The sequence below is a fragment of the Protobothrops mucrosquamatus genome, unplaced genomic scaffold (assembly GCF_001527695.2).
Source record: "Protobothrops mucrosquamatus isolate PMUCROS unplaced genomic scaffold, P.Mucros_1.0 scaffold3988, whole genome shotgun sequence".
NCBI classification, from domain to species: domain Eukaryota; kingdom Metazoa; phylum Chordata; class Lepidosauria; order Squamata; family Viperidae; genus Protobothrops; species Protobothrops mucrosquamatus.
The window spans coordinates 54,633-74,311 of NW_015389926.1; the positions used below are offsets into that span (position 1 = coordinate 54,633).

At 48.4% G+C, this 19,679-nt stretch overlaps 1 protein-coding gene and 1 pseudogene across 1 annotated transcript in view; both read left to right on the forward strand.

The window, feature by feature from the left end:
* Window positions 1–17,054, forward strand: LOC107298454 (annotated as a pseudogene).
* The window catches only part of LOC114922158 (zinc finger protein 721-like), a 20,150-nt gene continuing 17,520 nt past the window's right edge, over window positions 17,050–19,679 (forward strand). The window contains exon 1 of the mRNA XM_029286527.1: window positions 17,050–17,092. Coding sequence (XP_029142360.1) covers window positions 17,050–17,092 — 43 coding nt within the window. The remainder of the gene's footprint in view (window positions 17,093–19,679) is intronic.

Consider the following 19,679-nt stretch of genomic DNA (forward strand, 5'->3'; position numbering starts at 1 on the left):
ATGACAATATTTGAGGACTACCAGTGCTTAGTAAGGTGTCAAACAATTGATGACTAAAAAAAAAACGGTGGGGGATTTGGGGTTTTACTGACTAGATTCATTAGTTGTTATAGAATTGGCTAGTTAATAATATTATGTAAAAGTAAAAAGATGAGGTTCAATGTTAATGCTTCCTTCTACTGCAACAGAGGAAGTCTGTTCTTTGTCCCTTCTCCCCCTCCCTTTTTCCCCCTTTTTCCTCCCCACTGTGTCCTACTATTTGCTTTTGTATTTTATTCTATAATCTAATAAAATGTTACAATCTGTAGAAAAAAGTAAAAAAGTACCAGTTTTAATTTTTTCCGGTGGCAGTTCCTTTGCTGAATCCCTTTCCCTTTGCACTGACAAATGTATGATGAATTTATCCATGTTTATTAATATGCACCGCTACCCAGCTAGCTCAGGGGTCTTCAAACTTGGCACTTTTAAGACTTCTGGACTTCAACTCCCAGAATTCCTTAGCCATCATGGCTGGTTGAGGAATTCTGGGACTTGAAGTCCACAGGTCTTAAAGTTGCTAATTTTGCAGCTTGCTGGTCCGCCCTTCTTCCTCTCTCCCTCTCTTCTTCCTCCGTCTTCTGAGCTCTCCTTCCACAGTGTAGAATACAGATAGAATTTAAGCCAGAACTGTTTTTGTTAGGAATATTAGGACTTAGTTATGGAAAAGAGAACGAATACTTAATATTACATGTACTGACAGCCACGAGAATAGCATTTGCCCTCTTTTGGAAAAATGAAAACCTGACCAGATTATAATCACGAAAATCCTAGAATGTGCAGAAATGGATAGATTAACTTTAGAGATTAAAGAGAAAGAAGATTCAGTTTATTTCAAAACATGGGAAATTTTTTTATCAATGGTTAGCAACACGATAGAGCGAGAAAAGGTGATGAAATTTAACAGGATGAATGATATTTACAGACTAAGCCTTACTTTTATGATTATTGGTTTTTATCAGTGATTATAATTGTTTAGTATTATATTAATTACTGTCATTTACTATTTGTACCCGGATGATAGTCTGCTTGCTAAAGCGTTGAATTTTTGTTGGGGGTAACCCCACTACTGTATTTATCCCTACCCTCATCCCAACCCCATTCCCTAACCCCATCCAAAATCCATACCGACCTTACCGCTTCCCTACCCTTATAAAACATAATAAAACATTTATTTTAAAAAAAACTAAGGAAGCCAACACTTTGGGCTCATTGCTAGCCTTTATGAAACAGGCTAAAATATTCCAAAAACCAAGGCACACAAACAGCCTCTGAATAACAAAACGCTGTAAAAAGTGTACAAAACTCCTTATGGTAACCCAATCAAGCTGCCAGTTGACCAGGAACCCACTGGCTTCCGAAATAAACCAACCTCCTTTCCGACATGCTCGTCTCTCGGCTTTTCATTTCATCAGTGCTGATTGCATTCTCCTGGCTGGAAAAAACGAACCAGAGGACCTTTTCTTCCAGCAACAGCTGCTGCTTCTTCCCTGCCTTTTTGCTCCCTGCCTGCCGAGCTCTCCTTCCACAGCTTCTTCTCCATCCCCTTCTCTTTCCCTGTCATCTTTTTTCCCCTTTCCCGCCCAAACCGCCTCCTTTTATATCCTCTCCTCCCTGCCTTTTTCTTTAGTTTACCTCCAGCTCCACCTGCTTCTGGAAGCGCCAATGAGCTGGAGCCCTGCCAGCTCCTGGGGCTTCTGCCGAGCCCAGACAGTCCTGCAGCTTTCTCTCCCTCAGGCGTGGGTCGCTTCGGCTCATTCTCCTCCCCCGCTACACTTCTCTAGGACAGTCACATATAACCTGCCACGTAGCAAATTACCACAGGTGGTACGCATACTACCGGTTGAAAAGTCCTGTCTTATGTAACTGAGCAGGGCGATCTCTTCCATCTAATCAAGTTTTGTTCTGTACTTTTTCTGCTATATGGAATGTAAAATGAAACCTGGTTCTGTGTCCCGGATTCCCTCTTTTCATTAAGGGAAACCTCTTTGCTATAAGTCTAATAAATTGCCTTTAAATGATCATCCTACTTGGTGCCTAATTGCGGCAAGTGTGACATGGCTGAATCTAGAGCCAATTTGGCCTTTGTTGTTGTGGCTGTGAAAGCGCTCCTCCATGTCATTCATATAATCTATGTGGGTTTTCCAAATGTCAGTACCATGTAAGGCTATACCCAGATATATGAAACTCTTCTAAATTGGATGCTCTCAATGGTCGCCTTGTCTTCAAAATTTTTAACAGAAACATATTAGAGCAAGCGAGATTATATATATATATATATATGTATGCATGCAGGAAGTTTTTCTACTAGGGGCGTTAAGCAGGCTCAAATCGCAACTGCGAAACATTACAAATCCAAATTTCTTTTTCTGACAAAGAGTTAAAGAATTAAATTGGGAGACTAAGATGGCCATTTCGAGCTCATTCTGCTCTCTTCAGTTAGCCACACCCTTTATGGGATTCGAACCGGGGCAGTTTACATACTAGGCAGTGATTTAACCACCAAGCCACAGGCTCTCCTCCCCTCTTTGCCAGCCCAGTCAAGGGAGTATATGCAGGACGTTTTTCAGACAGACGTCTGATTGATTACACCTTGACATTTTTAACTGCTATACTGCAGTTTTATTTTTTTATATATATACACATGATAGATAGATAGATAGATAGATAGATAGATAGATAGATAGATAGATAGATGATAGATAGATAGATAGATAGATAGATAGATATAGCATACAGCATATAGGAGGACCCACTTCAATCCCACATCTTAAGAAAGCAGAACTCTTGGAGACGGTTTCCTCCAATAGCAATTTTTTTAATAGTAGTAGATAGTAGGCATAAAAGACAGGATCTGAGGGATTCCTTCACAGATCGATACTTTAAAGTACCCCCAAGCAAACCCCACCCCACAGTTCATCCGGACGGTTCAGACCGGCCAATCCCCAGGTGCTAAGTCCATCGTGGGAAAGGACACCTGAGCCTGGCACTGTGTGATTATCAGAAATACATGCCAGTTGCTATGAGCCTGAATGTTGGTCACGTGACCAGGGGGATCTTCAATGCTCACAATTGTGCAAACTGATCATATGTCACTTTTTTCAGCACTGCTATAACTTCAAACAATCAGCAAAGAAATGGTTTATAGTCAAGGATTCTCTCCACAGCCCTTTAAAAATAGCCCACAATAGCCCCCAAGAAGGGAACCCACCGAGGTCAAAATTGTCCTGCAACTAATCTCCAAAACTGGCCCAATTGGGTAGAAAAACTGCTCAGCTGTCCAAACTGTTCCCAGCCAGCATTTCAACTCAGTCCCCAAACTCCCCCCCCCCCCCGCCGAAAGAGTTTGGCTTTTCAAGGAAAGAAATGGGCACTTCCTCTTTCCCTCTCTTCTTCCTCCCTATCTTCTGAGCTCTCCTTCCACAGTGTAGTAAGAATGCACCCCCAGTCCCTTCACTGTACCCCTAAAGAGACAGGAATCAAGCGCAAATTAAGAAAGGCTCACAAAAGCCTCCCACTAGACTCTGGGGTTTTGTTGTTTTTTTTTGCATTCCAATTTCACAGCCTTCTTTCCTCCCATTATTCCTTTTTCTGTCCTTCCCACCCTTGTCGATCCTACCTTTCTTGATACTATTCCCGCTGGTGTATCTTCCAATCCCCCCCCCCCGTGGTCATTTTGGGCCGCACGTCTGAGTCCGGCATTATGGGAGGAAAGAAGGCTGTGAAATTGGAATGCAAACAAGGGGAGGCGGGAGAACTGAGGCAATTACAGCGATTACTGATTTAACAAGGTTTATAAGAAAACTCCCCACCCCTAACCCTCACTCTAATGACGCTGGCAGTGGACCAGCGAAAGCTAAGGTTGTTTTTAGCATTGTAAATAGTTGTTTTTATTGTTTTATTTTTTAACAATAAACAGCTGGTTTATATCTTTCCCAGAGTTCCAGGATTTTATATCGTTGTACAGATATGCCTGGGATTCGTATTTTTATAGTAATTAAGGATAGATAGATTAGATAGATAGATAGATAGATAGATAGATAGATAGACAGACAGACAGACAGACAGACAGACAGACAGACAGACAGACAGACAGACAGACAGACAGACAGATAGATAGATGATGATAGCATATAGGAGGACCCACTTCAATCCCACATCTTAAGAAAGCTGCACTCTTGGGGACGGTTTCCTCCAACAGGAACTTTTATTAAGAGTAGTTGATAGAGAAAAAGAGAGGGAATACTTGATGTATTGATTGTACTATGTATATATGTTCTGTTCTAGGATGTTTGATTACCCCAGCACCACGGTGTGTCCTGAGTACTTTGTTTTAAGAATTAAAAAAAACAATAAAATGTGTTTAAAAAAAAAAAGAGTAGTTGATAGCAGGCATAATAGACAGGATCTGAGGGATTCCTTCACAGATCGATACTTTAAAGTACCCCCAAGCAAACCCCACCCCACAGTTCATCCGGACGGTTCAGACCGGCCAATCCCCAGGTGCTAAGTCCATCGTGGGAAAGGACACCTGAGCCTGGCACTGTGTGATTATCAGAAATACATGCCAGTTGCTATGAGCCTGACTGTTGGTCACGTGACCAGGGGGATCTGCAATGCTCACAATTGTGCAAACTGATCATATGTCACTTTTTTCAGCACTGCTATAACTTCAAACAATCAGCAAAGAAATGGTTTGTAGTCAAGGATTCTCTCCACAGCCCTTTAAAAATAGCCCAGAATAGCCCCCAGGAAGGGAACCCACTGAGGTCAAAATTGTCCTGCAACTAATCTCCAAAACTGGCCCAATTGGGTAGAAAAACTGCTCAGCTGCCAAAACTCTTCCCATTTCAACTGAATCCCCAAACTTCCCCCCCCCCCAGGCAGAGTTTGGCTTTTCAAGGAAAGAAAAAGGCACTTGTATTTTTGGTTTACCCTAAAGTTATATTCAGTCTGCTAAAGTGTTGCAAACTCAGAAGATAACTTTGGGAATTGTTCAACTCAAAATAAAGCCTCTCACTCCACTGAAGAACGTTCTGCCGTGGAAATACTCAACTCAAATAATCCAACCTTTGTTAGGGTCAAAGACGTCAGAGTGGGGTTCGGTCTATGAAAAAGCATAACAAATATTGCAAAAGTAAAAGATGGGTTTGACTATACATGGATGTAGTCCCAGTCCTGGCACTCAGGGCTAGGACTCCTAAGATGGCAGAGGGGCCGCAACAGATCCCAGGAACCGACTCCGAGCTCTCTCTGCCCAGAGGAAGGCAGTGCCAGGAAGGGCCAAGATCCTGCGCAGAAACTTCAATCTCTCCGGCCTGCGATGGAAGAATGAAGGTTGAGGGACACCTGTCACCCTCGGTGTGTGTGTGGATGGATTCTCCTCTGAAAGCAATGTCTAAAAAGGGGGAGCAGCATTAGATCTTATACAGCACCCCAAATCTACCCCAGTCCAAAGCCCCCCGAGAGGCTGGGAAAGGTGGTCCTTAAGGCCCGTTTCTGGCACTGTCTCCTCTCCTTCATCCCCCCCCCCCGTTTCCTCCTTCCTCTTTGGCAGGGCAGAACGGGGGGGGGACCTGAAGAAATACATTTGGAAAAAGCGTTATTTGAATACAAATAATTGAAGTCAAACAATAATAATAATAGAGTTGGAAGGGACCTTGGAGGTCATCTAGTCCATCCATATGCTCAGGCAGGTGACCCTATTTAGGGGTAGGCAACCTTGGCTCTTTTATGACTTGTGAACTTCAACTCCCAGAAATCCTGAGTCAGCATGGCTGGTTCAGGACTTCTGGGAGTTGAAGTCCACGAGTCCAAAAGAGCCAAGGCTGCCTATCCCAGCCCTAGATCGTTTCAGACAAATGGCTGTCAGTCTCTTCTTAACAACCTCCGGTGTTGGAGCATTCACAGCTTCTGGAGGCAGGTAGTTCCACCGGTTAACACTTCTCCCTGTCAGGAGATTCCTCCTTCCTTCCCCGGCCAGTCTCCCTTCGTCGCTGCTCCTCCCGCCTTCAGGGGGGGCTTCGGGGAAGAGCTGGGCCCCCTCCTCTTCGGGGCGCCCCCCCCAGATATGAGAAGGCTGCTCTCACCTGCCCCCGCCCTTCTCTCCTGCTCCCACCCCCCCCGCCCGGGAGAGGGGCTGCCTGGGGGCCGCGGGGGGAGCCTGGCCGGAGCCCCCCAGGAGGAAGAAGGCAGGAAGCGCCCCCCCGCCTACGGAGAGACCCCAGTATGGGGAGGGGGGAGGGGGGAGGGGAGGAGACGCAGCCCCGGGAGACCCTCAGCTCCGCCGGCCTGGATGCGGGGGGGGGCGAGGGGGGAGAAGACTTCAAGGGGCGCCCCTCGCCCCACCCCCTTGCCGAGAAAGAACCTTCGCTACTGCGCAGGCGCCACCTGGCTGATTAGAGGAAGCAGGACGGTGATTGGTTGCTCTGGGCAGGGCAGCGATTGGCAGGAGGACTCCTCGGGGCGGTCCATTCAAAGGAAAGAGGAAGAGCAACCAGGAACAGACCTCGCAGCGAAGTCCCGCCTCCACTTCCGAAAACAAATAGAACTGAAGCGGCCTAATTGATTCGGTTGCGGACGGGCTCGGACCCAGGTAGGGCGCAAGGGATGCTGGGAGTTGCAGTGCCAGAGGGTCTCTGGCGGAAAAGGGAGGGAGGGAGGAGGCCGAGGCCTGGTCTGGCGGGACGGGCGCTGGGAGGGAGGCCGAGTCCGTCTTGTTCTTGCCGTGGAAATGCTGATGAGAGGCGGAGGCTTCGGCCTTCCTCCCCGGGCGGAGATGGGATTCCCCTCCGGGGAAGGGACGAAGCCGTGACCCGCCTCTCCTCCTTCCCCTTCGCCCCTGCAGGAGGACGGTCGAGCCCGGCGGAGGAAGGAAGGAAGGAAGGAGGCGCCGCCCGAGAGGAGAGGAGGCCCCGCGGAGCAGCCCCGGGAGGAGACGGCGGGGGAGGCCCGGCAGGGATGAGCCGAAGGGGACTCCGGGAAAGGAGGCCGCCTGGAGGGAGAAGCGGGGAGCAGGAAACGGGCAGAGACCCCGAGACGGGCCTGGAGGGCGGAGGGTCCTTCAGAAGAGGCGGAAGATTCAGGAATCCCCAGAGAATCCAGGAGGGAGGAGAGAAATATGAATGCCCGGAATGTGGAAAATGCTTCAAAAGAAATGGAGATCTTAACAAGCATCTAAGAATCCACACAGGAGAGAAACCATTTAAATGCCTGGAATGTGGAAAGAGCTTCAGGCAGACGGGAATCCTTTATGTACATCAAAGAATCCACACAGCAGAGAAACCGTACAAATGTCTGGAGTGTGGAAAGACCTTCAGTCAGGCTGGACACCTTTATGCACATCAAAGAATTCACACTGGAGAGAAACCAAATAAATGTCTGGAATGTGGAAAGACCTTCAGTCTGAGGGAAAACCTGTATAGACATCAAAGGACCCACACAGAAGAGAAGCGGTATAAATGCCTGGAGTGTGGAAAGGGCTTTACTCAGACAGGTCACCTTCGTGAACATCAAAGAATCCACACTGGAGAGAAACCGAATAAATGTCTACAGTGTGGAAAGAGCTTCAATTGCAGGAGTAGCTTTTATGTACATCAAAGGATCCACTCAGGAGAAAAACCATTTAAATGCCTGGAGTGTGGAAAGAGTTTCAATACTAGCGGAAGTCTCAATAGACATCAAAGGATTCACACTGGAGTAAAACCATATGAATGCTTGGCGTGTGGAAAGAGTTTCAATACTGGAGGAAGTCTCAAAAGACATCAAAAGATTCACACTGCAGTAAAACCATATGAATGCTTGAAGGTGGAAAGAGATTAATCTGGGTGAACAAATCCATAGACCTCAAAGTATTCACACAGGAGAAAAACCGTATAAATGCCTGGAGTGTGGAAAGAGCTTCAGTGAGAGGAGCAGTCTTTATTGACATCAAAGAACCCACTCATGAGAAAAACCATATAAATGCATGTGGAAAGAGTTTTATTGATGATGGAAACCTCCCTAAACCATAAGGCAAACACAAGGCCTGCCGGCTGGGTGTGGCCTGCCAAGATCCCAGATTTTGGCCCCCAGAGCTCTTCCAAAAATGGCAAGGGACCAGCCCCCGCTGCTCCAGCCCTGGCCCACACCAACCTGGCTGGGTGCCCTCCTGAAGCAGGCACAGGAAATGGCAAGCGCTCGGGGGCTGGTGGTCCGTTGCAGCAACTGCAACTTATTTGCCTCATCCCATCATGCCCATCCAAGCCCTGCTTTGCTGGGCCTCTCCTCATCCAGCTCAGCTTTGCCGGGCCTTGCCTCACCACACCAGGCTCCACTTTGCTGGGCCATCCACCAAAGCACCGTTGAAAACAGCAGAGTCTGTGTGCGTCCCTTGCTTGCCCACCTCAGCCATTTACTCTCCACGGCACGCTATAGCTGATCCGAGACGGCCAGCCAGACACCGAAGCGCCACCGAAACAGCAGATTCTGTGGCCGCGCCTGCTATGCGCTCATCTGTCATGCCGCGAGGCTCGTGCCAGTTGCGCAATTCCACCACTTAACGGCTGCAGGCCTTGAGGCTCATTGCACCGATTGCACCAGTGCCACCGCGAGCGGAACTGGACCGATCGATACAATGAGCCTTGCAGCGTGATGGTTGAGCACGTAGCAGGCACGGACACAGACTCTGCTGTTTCTGGCCAGCCGCCTTGGATCAGCTGTAATGTGCCGTGGAGAGCATGGCTGAGGTGGGCATGCCTTTGCTAAATTGGGGTGCTGTCTCTGAGAAGGCTCTGTTCATGGCCACTGTTCTATAAACCAAACCAGGGGAACCATCTGGTCTTAATGGGTGGTAAACAAGATGATTAGGGGGCTGGAGGCTAAACCATATGACAAATGTTTGTGGGAATTGGTTATCTCTAGCCTAGTGAAAAGAACTACCGGTTCCGAAAGGATGTTATTGCTTGACAATAATATTGTTCCAATATTTGACAGGTTGCCATGGAGAAAAAGGGGTCAACCTATTTTCCAAAGCATCAGAAGGCAATAATAGATGGAAACTAATCAAGAAGAAAACCAGCCAAGAACTAAGGACTTGTGCAAACAGCTAACCAGTGAAAAGGCTTGCCTTCAGAAGTTGTGGGTGCTCCATCAGTGGAACCTTTTAAGTAGAGATTGGATATCCCATTGTCTGGAATGGTATATGTCCCCTGGTTGAGCAGGAGCTTGGACTAAAGACCTCCAACTGTTATTCTTTGAGAGAAGTGCTGCAAACCTCTCCCCTCGTCCCTTCCTGGGCACAGAGGGAAGGAAGGAAGGAAGCAAGGGAGGGAAACAGGAAGGAAGGAAGGAGATGGGAATGAAAAGGAGGGAAGCAAGGAAATGAGGGAGATTGGAATGAGAGGGAGAGTCTGAGGGAGTCACGCATTTCTTCTTCCATTCTTTTGTACTTTCTTGCCCTTGTTTGCACTTTCTTGTAAAGTAAAGTCAAATGTCAACTTCAAACCTCAAGTTTTTACTTTTACAAAGTAATATAAACCAGCCATTTTGATAACATCAGTTCTATCTAATTGGCAAAACCCCAAATCATTTCATTTTTTCCCCCCATCTCAAGTCTAGAAACGGTTTCCACGTAACTATAATGGTATCTGTATTCTTTTCTTTAATCAGGACAGTCAGCTTAGCCATCTCTGCCAGCTCCATCAGTTTTTGTAAGCATTCCTTGGTTGCGGGAATCGATGTAAGTCTTCCATTTCTGAGCGTAAAAGTCTTGCTGCTGCTAACCTATATAATGCCACTTTCTTTTATTTAGAAGAATGTTAGTCACATAAATCAAAATTTGCACCCAATACATTATGCAAGAATAAATTGTGGATGCCGTTTAGTTGCATCAGCTTCAACTGATTTCACAGTAAATTGAGATTATTTGGTAAAAAGGTACCCTTACATTTTCCTGCGACAGGTGGACTCGATCATTCGCCTTTCTCTGAAAATTGTGTAAAGCATTTGAGGGGCTCAAACTGGGTACAGCATGTATGGTGGTGGGTTGACTGGAGCAGAACCAGGTGGAAGAATTTTTGGTCTCTATTTTGTGTCCGCAATCTGTATTTTTATGAGTTTTTGGCTCCTCCTGCTTTTTCAGGAAGGGTTTCAGCTGGAACCAGGATTGCCCGGGGGGTGGGGGGGTGGGGGCAACTGATAGGCCAGCTTGAACTCAGCCAGGCAGTAATGAAGGCTGGACTTGGACAACAGGCAAAGCCCCAGAAATCCAGCCCTTCTCAACACTGCCACGCTTAGCAAATGTGAATGTGGGTGTCAGATCCTACGGAGAGAGTACTGTTGTGTGAATCGAATCAAAATTTACTGGGCTGGCCAGGATATCTCAGGCTCTAGAGCACGGATGTCAAACGCGTCACGTGACGTGTTGCGACTCTTTTTGCATTGCCGGCAATGGGGTGGGTGCGGCTTCGGTATGATGAAACCGGCCCGTGGGGCGGCAGTTTGACACCCCTGCTTTAGAGCATGTTGGCCAGACTACCTGGGCAGGTTGTTGTGAGGCGTTAATCTGGGAAGAGCCGGTGCCCCATCTCCCCATCTCCTTGGCAGGAAGGCAGGCTAGGAGTGGCCCCCCCAAAGAAAACCTGGGGCTGAGCATCTCGGGGCTGCTGGACTCTCGAGATCCAGCAGATGGCGCAAAGTCCTGTCCTTTGCTGCCCCCCGATGGCCGTTAGTGGAGCTGCTGCTCTGATCTACTTCCATCTCGAGAACCCAGAAGGCTTTGGCAGCTCCCACAGTAAGGATGGCAGTTGGGTCCTTCAAAGCCTCCCGACCTCACTGGCGGTTCCTCGGCAGGTGCAAGGGCCCTTGGACCACGGGGGCCGGAAAGCAAGGGCTGGGTGGGTGGCTGGTGTGGGAGAAATAGCTCCAGAGTCCCCATCTGTGGCTTATGGGCCTGGTATAGCTTTGTTTGCCTAAAGCAGTGTTTCTCAACCTTGACAATTTTAAGGCATGTGAACTTCAACTCCCAGCATTCCACAGCCAGCAATGCTGGCTGTGGAATTCTGGGAGTTGAAGTCCACATGCCTTAAAATTGTCAAGGTTGAGAAACCCTGGCCTAAAGTCACTTGCATAAAGTATATCATATGACTAGGCACAAAAGAAGTTTTCGGTGCCAGAGAAATGCTGTTCTCCAATTGCCGCTGTCTTCTATCAAGTGCCAGGTGAGAGCCGTACTTGGAACACCGGGGGTGTGTTCCTGGCCCTGAGTTTGTGTTTTTCCATATACACAAATACAAGAGTGCTCTCCCCCCTCCCCCATGTCCCCCGCTGGAAGCCCCTAGAAAAGTCCCTTCTTTACCCAGGAAACCCATTCCACCAACCTGCTCTGGAGCTTCCAAGCAACAGCCTGGCTGACCTGACCAAGCTTCCAGATTCACAGCTCTGGTGCCTTCCAAGCTGCCTGATCAAAGGAAGCAGCAGACTTTCTATAAGGCTTTTCAGCCTTTTCACCCATTGTACCACTTTTAGGATATGGCAACATCCGAGTACCACCAGTCGCCTAGCAAGGTGTCAAAAACTTGATGACCCCCCAAAAAAGGAAAAAAGTGATAAAGTACAGATAGTCCTCGACTTACAACAGTTCGCTTAGTGGCTGTTCGAAGTTACAATGGCACTGAATAAAGTGCCCCCCCCCCCAAGCCACAGCCGATCAAGACACCTGTCTGCCCGCCCGGCGGCGCTCTTCCTCCTGTCCGAGGTTTCCATTGTTGTGAGCATTTCTGTTGAGGATTGGCAGTGGGGGTGGGGTGGGGGGTTTGGTTTTTATTCCCTCTCCCGTCTGCTGGGTGGTTGCAGCAGGTTTTGGTCACTTCACATGACCCTGGGACACTCTGACGGTCATAAATATGAATCAGTTGCCGAGCATCTGAATGTAAATCACAAGACCCTGGAGATGCTGCAACATTCCAGCTGATCGGCGCTTCTGGGCTCAGCACCAGGATCAGCACTGAGCTCCAGCTGGAGCCTGGCGCTGATCCTGGTGCTTCCACTGAGTTCTGACAGCCCCGAAGAAGCGCCGATCAGTTGGAAAGCAGCACTGATCCTGGCGCTTCCGCTGAGCCCTGACAGCCCTGCAGCTCCAGCCGTATCTCGGTCAGGCCTGTGTGGTGCTGCCACCGGTTCAGCTCATTCCCCTCCCCTGCTACCACTTTTCTAGGATGGTCGCGTACCACCTGCCAGGTGCCAATGTACCACTGGTTGAAAAGTCCTGCTTTAAGGCATTAATCAGGAACAGGAATGGGCCCCAACTCCCACCTGGTGAAGGTCGCTTGAAAAGGGAGAGAGGAAAAAATGGAAGTGGCAAGGACTGAGGATTTATGAATGAAGCCTTCCAGGATGCATCACCCAAGTTTCAAGAGTAGGAGGGTCCTGAAATACTTTCTGAGATGGGTTCAAATGGTGCCTTTTCCCCTCGTGGAGATCTTGGGACGAGGCTGTCCCCATGGGCCAAGGGTCTTCAAACCTGGCACTTTTATGACTTGTGGACTCCAACTTACAGAATTCCTCAGCCAGGCACGCTGGCTGAGGAATTCTGGAAATTGAAGTCCACAAGTCATTAAAAGGGCCAGGTTTGAAGACCCCTGCCATGGGCAGACCCAGCAGCAAATGATGAAACTTATTGCAAAGTCTAGCCTATTGTGCTCACTTCCTAATGCTAGATGCAAGAATGCACCTTTCTTCACCTCGCCCCTTCATCCCCCTTTGGATACATAAAAAGCACCATACCTGAAGGAGGAGAATTCAGATGGCAAAACTACCAAAAGTCTCTGAACGCCATGGAAACAGAACAGAATTTGATCACTTGGGGGACTAATTTGCTGCAAGAAAAAAATGCATTCTCCTCTCACACTCTGTTGGAGGAGTTAGAAAATAAGGACATGATATCAATGTGTCAGTTCAGATAAAATAAGTAAAAGGTGCTAATTGATAGGAGCTCCTCAGGAAGGCAAGAGGTTACTGCATTTACCCCCATTACAATAATAAAATATTGTAGCCTGATCTTTCTGAAGGTTACTCCAGCTCTGGATTGGCTGTTTCCATCTCAAGTAGGATCACAGATCAAGGAAAGAGGCCACAATCTTTGAGATCAAAGTCTATGCCTTTCTTCAGAATGACACAGAATTAACTTCAAGGCTCTTTTACATCTGGATGGAACCTTCAATATTACTGAATGCACAAACCCTGTCAGGTCCACCATCGTGCCCTGCCATTCTTGGGAATGGGGGGTGTGTTTGCTGAAATTTTTGCTTGCTTTTTGCTTTGCTGTAACTGCTTGGTAATTTAGGGAGGGGGATATCTGCTGGAGGACTGGTGAGGGGGTGGGTGGGCTTGGGAGTAATAAGCCAGACTACCAAAGGGTGCCAGATTCATTTTACCTGCCGCAGGTGATCCTCGACGGAGAATCATTGTTCAAAGTTCCAACAGCATTGAAAGAAGGGACTTACACCCAGTCCTCGCAGTTATGACCATCACAGCACCCTCATCGGTCACATAATCCAAATTTCAGGCACTTAGGAACCGGCCTCGATGTAGGACCCAGGATCACGTGATGGACCACTGGACAATTTCTGTTGCTAAGTTAGACATTTGTTAAGTGAACTTTGCTCCATTTCGCGACCTTTCTTACCACTGTTGCTAAGTGAATCTTTGCAGTGTTTAAGTCGGTAACGCAGTTGTTAAGCGACCCTGGCTTCCCCATTGACTTTGCTCATTAGGTCACAAAAGCCGATCACGTGACCCTCCCCAGGCACTGCGACTGTCATAAATATGAGCCAGTTGTCAGGCATTTCAATTTATGATTACGTGACTACAAAGGTCGTAAGCGTGAAAAATTGTCATAATCCTTTTTTTAGTGGTTGTAACTTTGAACGGTCATTAAATGAACTGTTGTAAGTCGAGGACTACCTGTATTATGCCTAAAATTTTCACAGTCACCCAGAGATGACTGTGTTCTGCGCTGCCTTTTCAGACTTCGCCTGGTCCTCCCACAATCACTGTTGCTCCGTAAAAGTCCTTTTGATCTAACTGGATGGATTCCGAGTCTTCCTTTGCTGAGGGACCAGCTGAGGCAGTTCCTTACAAGCCCAAAGCAGAAGCCCACCAAAAAGAGTCAGTCTTTGTGCCTTTAAGCCCTCCATGGACAGGCTTATCAACTCAAAGGGTCTAGTGAGCTTCAGAGAATAAGTGAATAGCAGTTCTTCCACTGCTTAGTAAACTCAGCCCTTCTCTTTGCTCAGAAGTGATGATAGAAATATTAGGCGTATTCTACCGAATAACAGGTGCTAGCCAGGGGTATGTAGGTATGCATTACATTTATACAACCTCACACTTTAATAAAAGCAGAACACAACACAGAAGCCAATAAAGAGACTCCCATTTCCTGCAGACGTAGCATATTCCCACTTTCTGGAATCATAGAGGGTCTCCTGCTGGAGGAGGGGGTTGGACTAGAAGACCTCCAAGGTCCCTTCCAGCTCTTTTGTTCTGTTAGCTGATGAGAGAGCTTCCTGCCTACATCTAAACATGCCTGGAGAAGGTCACTGGGCTCCAGCATCAGATTCCCTCAGGCATTGAGTGCAGAAACAACAGGAACATTAAAATGATTTCACATCTTAGAAAAGGGGCTTTTGGGGAGGTGGGGGACATAGAAGTTCAAAAGCCTCTGAAACTGCCAGCTCAGGATCCTCTCTCAGCCCGGGAGAAGCTGGATGGAGGCTGAGAGAGGAGCAGGAACCCCTCCAGCCTTTGGGGGGGGCGTAGGAAGCACGGAGAGCCCCCCAAGGCCGAGGGTCTCGGGCCAGGCTCCCCGGGGAGAAAGGGGCGCACGGGGGGGCAGAGCGGGGGGGAAAGGGGGGAAAAGCCTTTCTGGAGGCTTCGATCTCAGGACGCCCAGAGGTCAGAGAGGCCCAGATATTAAGGGGGGTCCTGGAGGGGATCCCCTCCCCCGCTGCAGTCTGGCAAAGAGGTCCCGGGGAGGAGGCGGGAAAGGGGGCGGGGGCGCATTGGGGGGTCCAGGAGGCGCAGAGAGGAGGCCCGGCTGCCTGGAGGCCTCGGGGGGAGCCTGGCCGGAGCCCCCCAGGAGGGCGAAGGGGGGAAGCGCCCCCCAGTTCCCCCTCCCCCGCCCTGCCAAGGGAGAGACCCCGGACGTGGGCGGGGCGGAGACGCAGCCCCGGAAGGGCCCCCTAGCTGCGCACGCCTGGATGCGGGAGGGGGGAAGAGCGAACCCCAAAATTCAAGGGGAGCCCCAAAGCCCCTCACTACTGCGCAGGCGCCATCTGGCTAATTCAACGAAGGAGGACGCCGATTGGTCGCTCTGGCGATGGCAGCGATTGGCACTTCGGGGCGGTCCGTGTAGAAAAATAGGCGGGGCCTCCAGAAAAAGGCCTCGCACATCTGGGATTAAACAGAACTGAGGCGTTTCATCGATTCATCCACGGGCGGGCTCGGATCCAGGTAGGGCGCAAGGGATGCTGGGAGTGGCAGTTCGAGAGGCTCTCTGGCGGGGAAGGGAGGGAGGGGGGAGGCCGAGGCCTGTTGTGGCGGGATGGGCGCTGGGAGGGAGGGCTGCCCGGAAAGTCTCACTGACAGGCGGAGGCTTCGGCCTTCCTCCCCGGGCGGGCCTGGGACTCCCCTCCGGGGAAGGGACGAAGCCGTGTCCGCCTCTCCTCCTCCCCCTTTTCCCCTGCAGGAGGACGGGCGAGCCCGGCGGAGGAAGGAAGGAAGGAAGGAAGGAAGGAAGGAAAGAAAGAAAGAAAGAAAGAAAGAAAGAAGGAAGGAAGGAAGGAAGGAAGGAAGGAAGGAAGGAAGGAAGGAAGGAGGCGCCGCCCGAGAGGAGAGGAGGCCCCGCGGAGCAGCCCCGGGAGGAGACGGCGGGGAAGGCCCGGCAGGGATGAGCCGAGGGGGACTCCGGGAAAGGAGGCCGCCTGGAGGGAGACCCGGGGAGCAGGAAACGGGCGGAGACCCCGAGACGGACCTGGAGGGCGGAGGGTCCTTCGGGACAGGCGGAAGACTCGGGAATCCCCAGAGAATCCAGGAGGGAGGAGAGAAATATCAGTGCCCGGAATGTGGAAAATCCTTCAAAAGAAATGCAGATCTTAAAAACCATCTTAGAATCCACACTGGAAAAAAACCATATAAATGCCTGGAGTGTGGAAAGAACTTCAGTCAGAGGGGACACCTTTATACACATCAAAGGATCCATTCAGGAGAAAAGCCATATAAATGCCTGGAGTGTGGAAAGTGCTTCAATCAGAGGAGCAGCCTTTATGCACATGAAAGGATCCACTCAGGAGAGAAACCACATAAATGCCTGGAGTGTGGAAAGTGCTTCAGTCGAAAGGGAAACCTTTATACCCATCAAAGGATCCACTCAGGAGAAAAACGACATGAATGCCTGGAGTGTGGAAAGAGTTTCAGTCAGAGGAGCAGCCTTTGTGTACATCAAAGGATCCACACAGGAGAAAAACCGGATAAATGCCTGGAGTGTGGAAAGAGCTTCAGTCAGAGGAGCAACCTTTATAGACATCAAAGGATCCACTCAGGAGAAAAACCATATAAATGCTTGGAATGTGGAAAGTGCTTCAGTGAGAGGAGCAACCTTTATGTACATCAAAGGTTCCACTCAGGAGAAAAACCATATAAATGCCTGGAATGTGGAAAGTGCTTCAGTCGGACGGGACACCTTTATACCCATCAAAGGATCCACACAGGAAAAAAAACCATATGAATGCTTGGAGTGTGGAAAGAGCTTTACTGTGAGTGGACAGCTCCGCAAACATCAAAGGATCCACACTGGAGAAAAACCACAGAAATGTCTGGAGTGTGGAAAGAGTTTCTGTGAGAAGGGAAGGCTTTCTAAGCATCAAAGAATCCATTCAGGAGAAAAACCATATAAACGCCTTGAGTGTGGAAAGAGCTTTACCAACGGTGTACACCTTCATTGACATCAAAAGATTCCCATGGGGAAAAACGCTAAATATGCCTGAGTGTGGAAAGATCTTCAGTCATGATACTTGTCTCAGTAATTGAATTGAACCCACCAAGGCCCCAATTTTCTTGCAAGAAACCTCCAAGACTAATCCAGTCAGGTAGAAAAACAGCCCATCTGGCAACAATTCTCAGCCAACATTGCAACTCATCCTCCCCAACTGCCCTGCTGGATTATGGCTTTGCCTTTTCAACTGAAGAAAATTTCATTGTTCGTTTTTTGTTTACCTGAAGATTAAACTCAGTCCATTTAAATTGTTGCAAATTTTTTATTAATGAGTCAATTCACCCTTCTCTCCTTTTTGCCTCCAACCTCATCCTTAATGCCACTTTCGCTCTCTGGTTAGCAATTCAAGTTATGCAGCCAATTAGTTTTGCCTCATTTGACGACGTCTGTGTTGCAGGAATACATTCCTTGCACGTTTCTTGTAACTTAGATTTTTATCATAACCTTGTAATGTACCTTTCTTCCTTAGCATCTAGGTGCTTGTAACTTTCTAACTGCAAAATAAGGGACTTTCTCAGACTGAGTAACAAAGGACTTTTTCAACTGAACATGCTAGAAGATTCAGCTGGCTGAAAATGTCCCTTTTCACAACAGATTTATGTGACTCCTGATGCCTTTTCCCATGCAAATGTTCTCCTTTTAATAAAATGCTCTTTCAAATGGTTATGCTTAATATTATGGGATGTTTATCTTACTGTCCATGTTTCTGATGTAACAGGATTTCTCCCATCCAATCAACTATTCTTTTGTACTTTTTCTACTGAATGTGTCCTGGACTCCTCTTTTCATTAGGGGAAACCTCATTGTTAGATTACTCTAATTTATTTATTTATTTATTTATTTATTTATTTTATTTATTTTATTAAACTTATATGCCGCCCTTCTCCCGACAGGACTCAGGGCGGCTCACAGCATATTAAAACGATACAAACACTATCCCCAATAAAAACCAATTAAAAACAAAGTTGCCTTTAAATAATCTTCCAACTCTGCCTAATTTGAACAATGTAATGTGGCAGAATCTAGGCGTCTGACCTGCCCCAACAGGGTCCCTTAGGAAAGAAAGACCCTCGACTTCATCGGATTGAAGCAAAAGGTGCCTCTGGTACAAACCAATTCTGGGCTTCTATGGTCTTCATCACCTGTCATTTCCCCCCTCCCTATTTCCCGTCACGTACACACAATCATATTGTCCATTTGTCCCCCCCCCCAAATGCCCCTCCAGATGGCAGGAACTGGTAGGACCTGACACTAGGGCTAATTCGGCCTTCACTGTTGTGGGTGTGACAGAGCTCCTCCCTGTCATTGTTTGATACAATCTAAATGGGTTTTCCAAATGTCAGCCCCATGTAAGACTACCCCAGATATCTGAAACTCTTGTAAATTGGATGCTCTCAATGGTCCCCTCGTCTTTAACGCTTTTTAACAGAAATGAGACTTTCTAAGGCCAACAAAGGTTTGTGAGATACAGGTAATCCCCGAGTTACGAACCTTCCCTTAGTGAATGTTCGAAGCTATGTGATAAGAGCCCCCTAGTATTTAGGAAAAAGTTCCTTAACTATGAATGTTGCTGTGCAAACACTACCTCCCCCGGATAGAAGCTTCTGGGGGCCATGGTCTCTGTTGTAGAGAATTTGTGTTTGAACTTGCACGATGTTACAGCACCCTGCGGCTTCCACTGTTGGTGCGAAAAGCAATCCCAAGCCGACTCTCCCTCAAAGGGAAAGAAACCGTGGCAGAGAGGACACGGATTTTGCAAGGTGAGTCTGGCGCAGCAGGAAAGGAGAGGGAAACATGAGGTATATTAGTAGGTCGGGGAGGCCTGGGGAGCCTATTCTTTCACTAGGCCACTGGTCGGCAACCCGTGGCTCGAGAGCCGCACGTAGGTCTTTGAGCCTTCTACTGCAGCTCCCAGTCCTCTGCCATTTGCAGAGAGACAGAGAGAGGCACTTGCGCTTCCCTTTTCTCTGTCTCTCTCTCCATTCTTCTGCCTCACGCTGTTCTCCGACAAGCTGACAAGCTTATTGAGTGGGGCTCCTGCTTTTGCTGCGTCTCCGCAAGAAGCAGGAGGAAGCAGAAAGCAGTTCTAGCACTCTCTCTCTCACGCACACACACACACACACACACACAATTTTATTTAGTGGAGGAAGAGGACTGGCAGACCAAGGGCAGGAGAGAGCCAGCCCAATAAGAATGTCGGAGCTTGTCAGAGAACAGCGTGAAGCCAGCTTGCCAGGTGAGCAGAAGATCAGAGGGGGGGGGAGAGAGGGAGGGGGAGAGAGAGGCAGAGAGAACTCATTCACAGCAGCCTCTATTTCTTTTTAATTAAATTGTTCAATCAAGCCCCCCTCCTATTGTGTGCACGCACTCATGTTTTATATCTCCCAGTGTTTTCTGTGGGAAACGAGTCCAAGTGGCTCTTTGAGTGTTTAAGGTTGCCGACCCCTGCACTAGGCCCTCCATGGCCTTCCTCACCCTGAGATGCCTCATGTGCACTTAATGAACCACGTGCATCTTAACGAACAGGAAGTGAATCACGTTCGATGTACGAGATTCACTCCCATGAATTCTCGAGTTACGAAATGGACTGGGCGGGCTCCATTCCATTCATAAC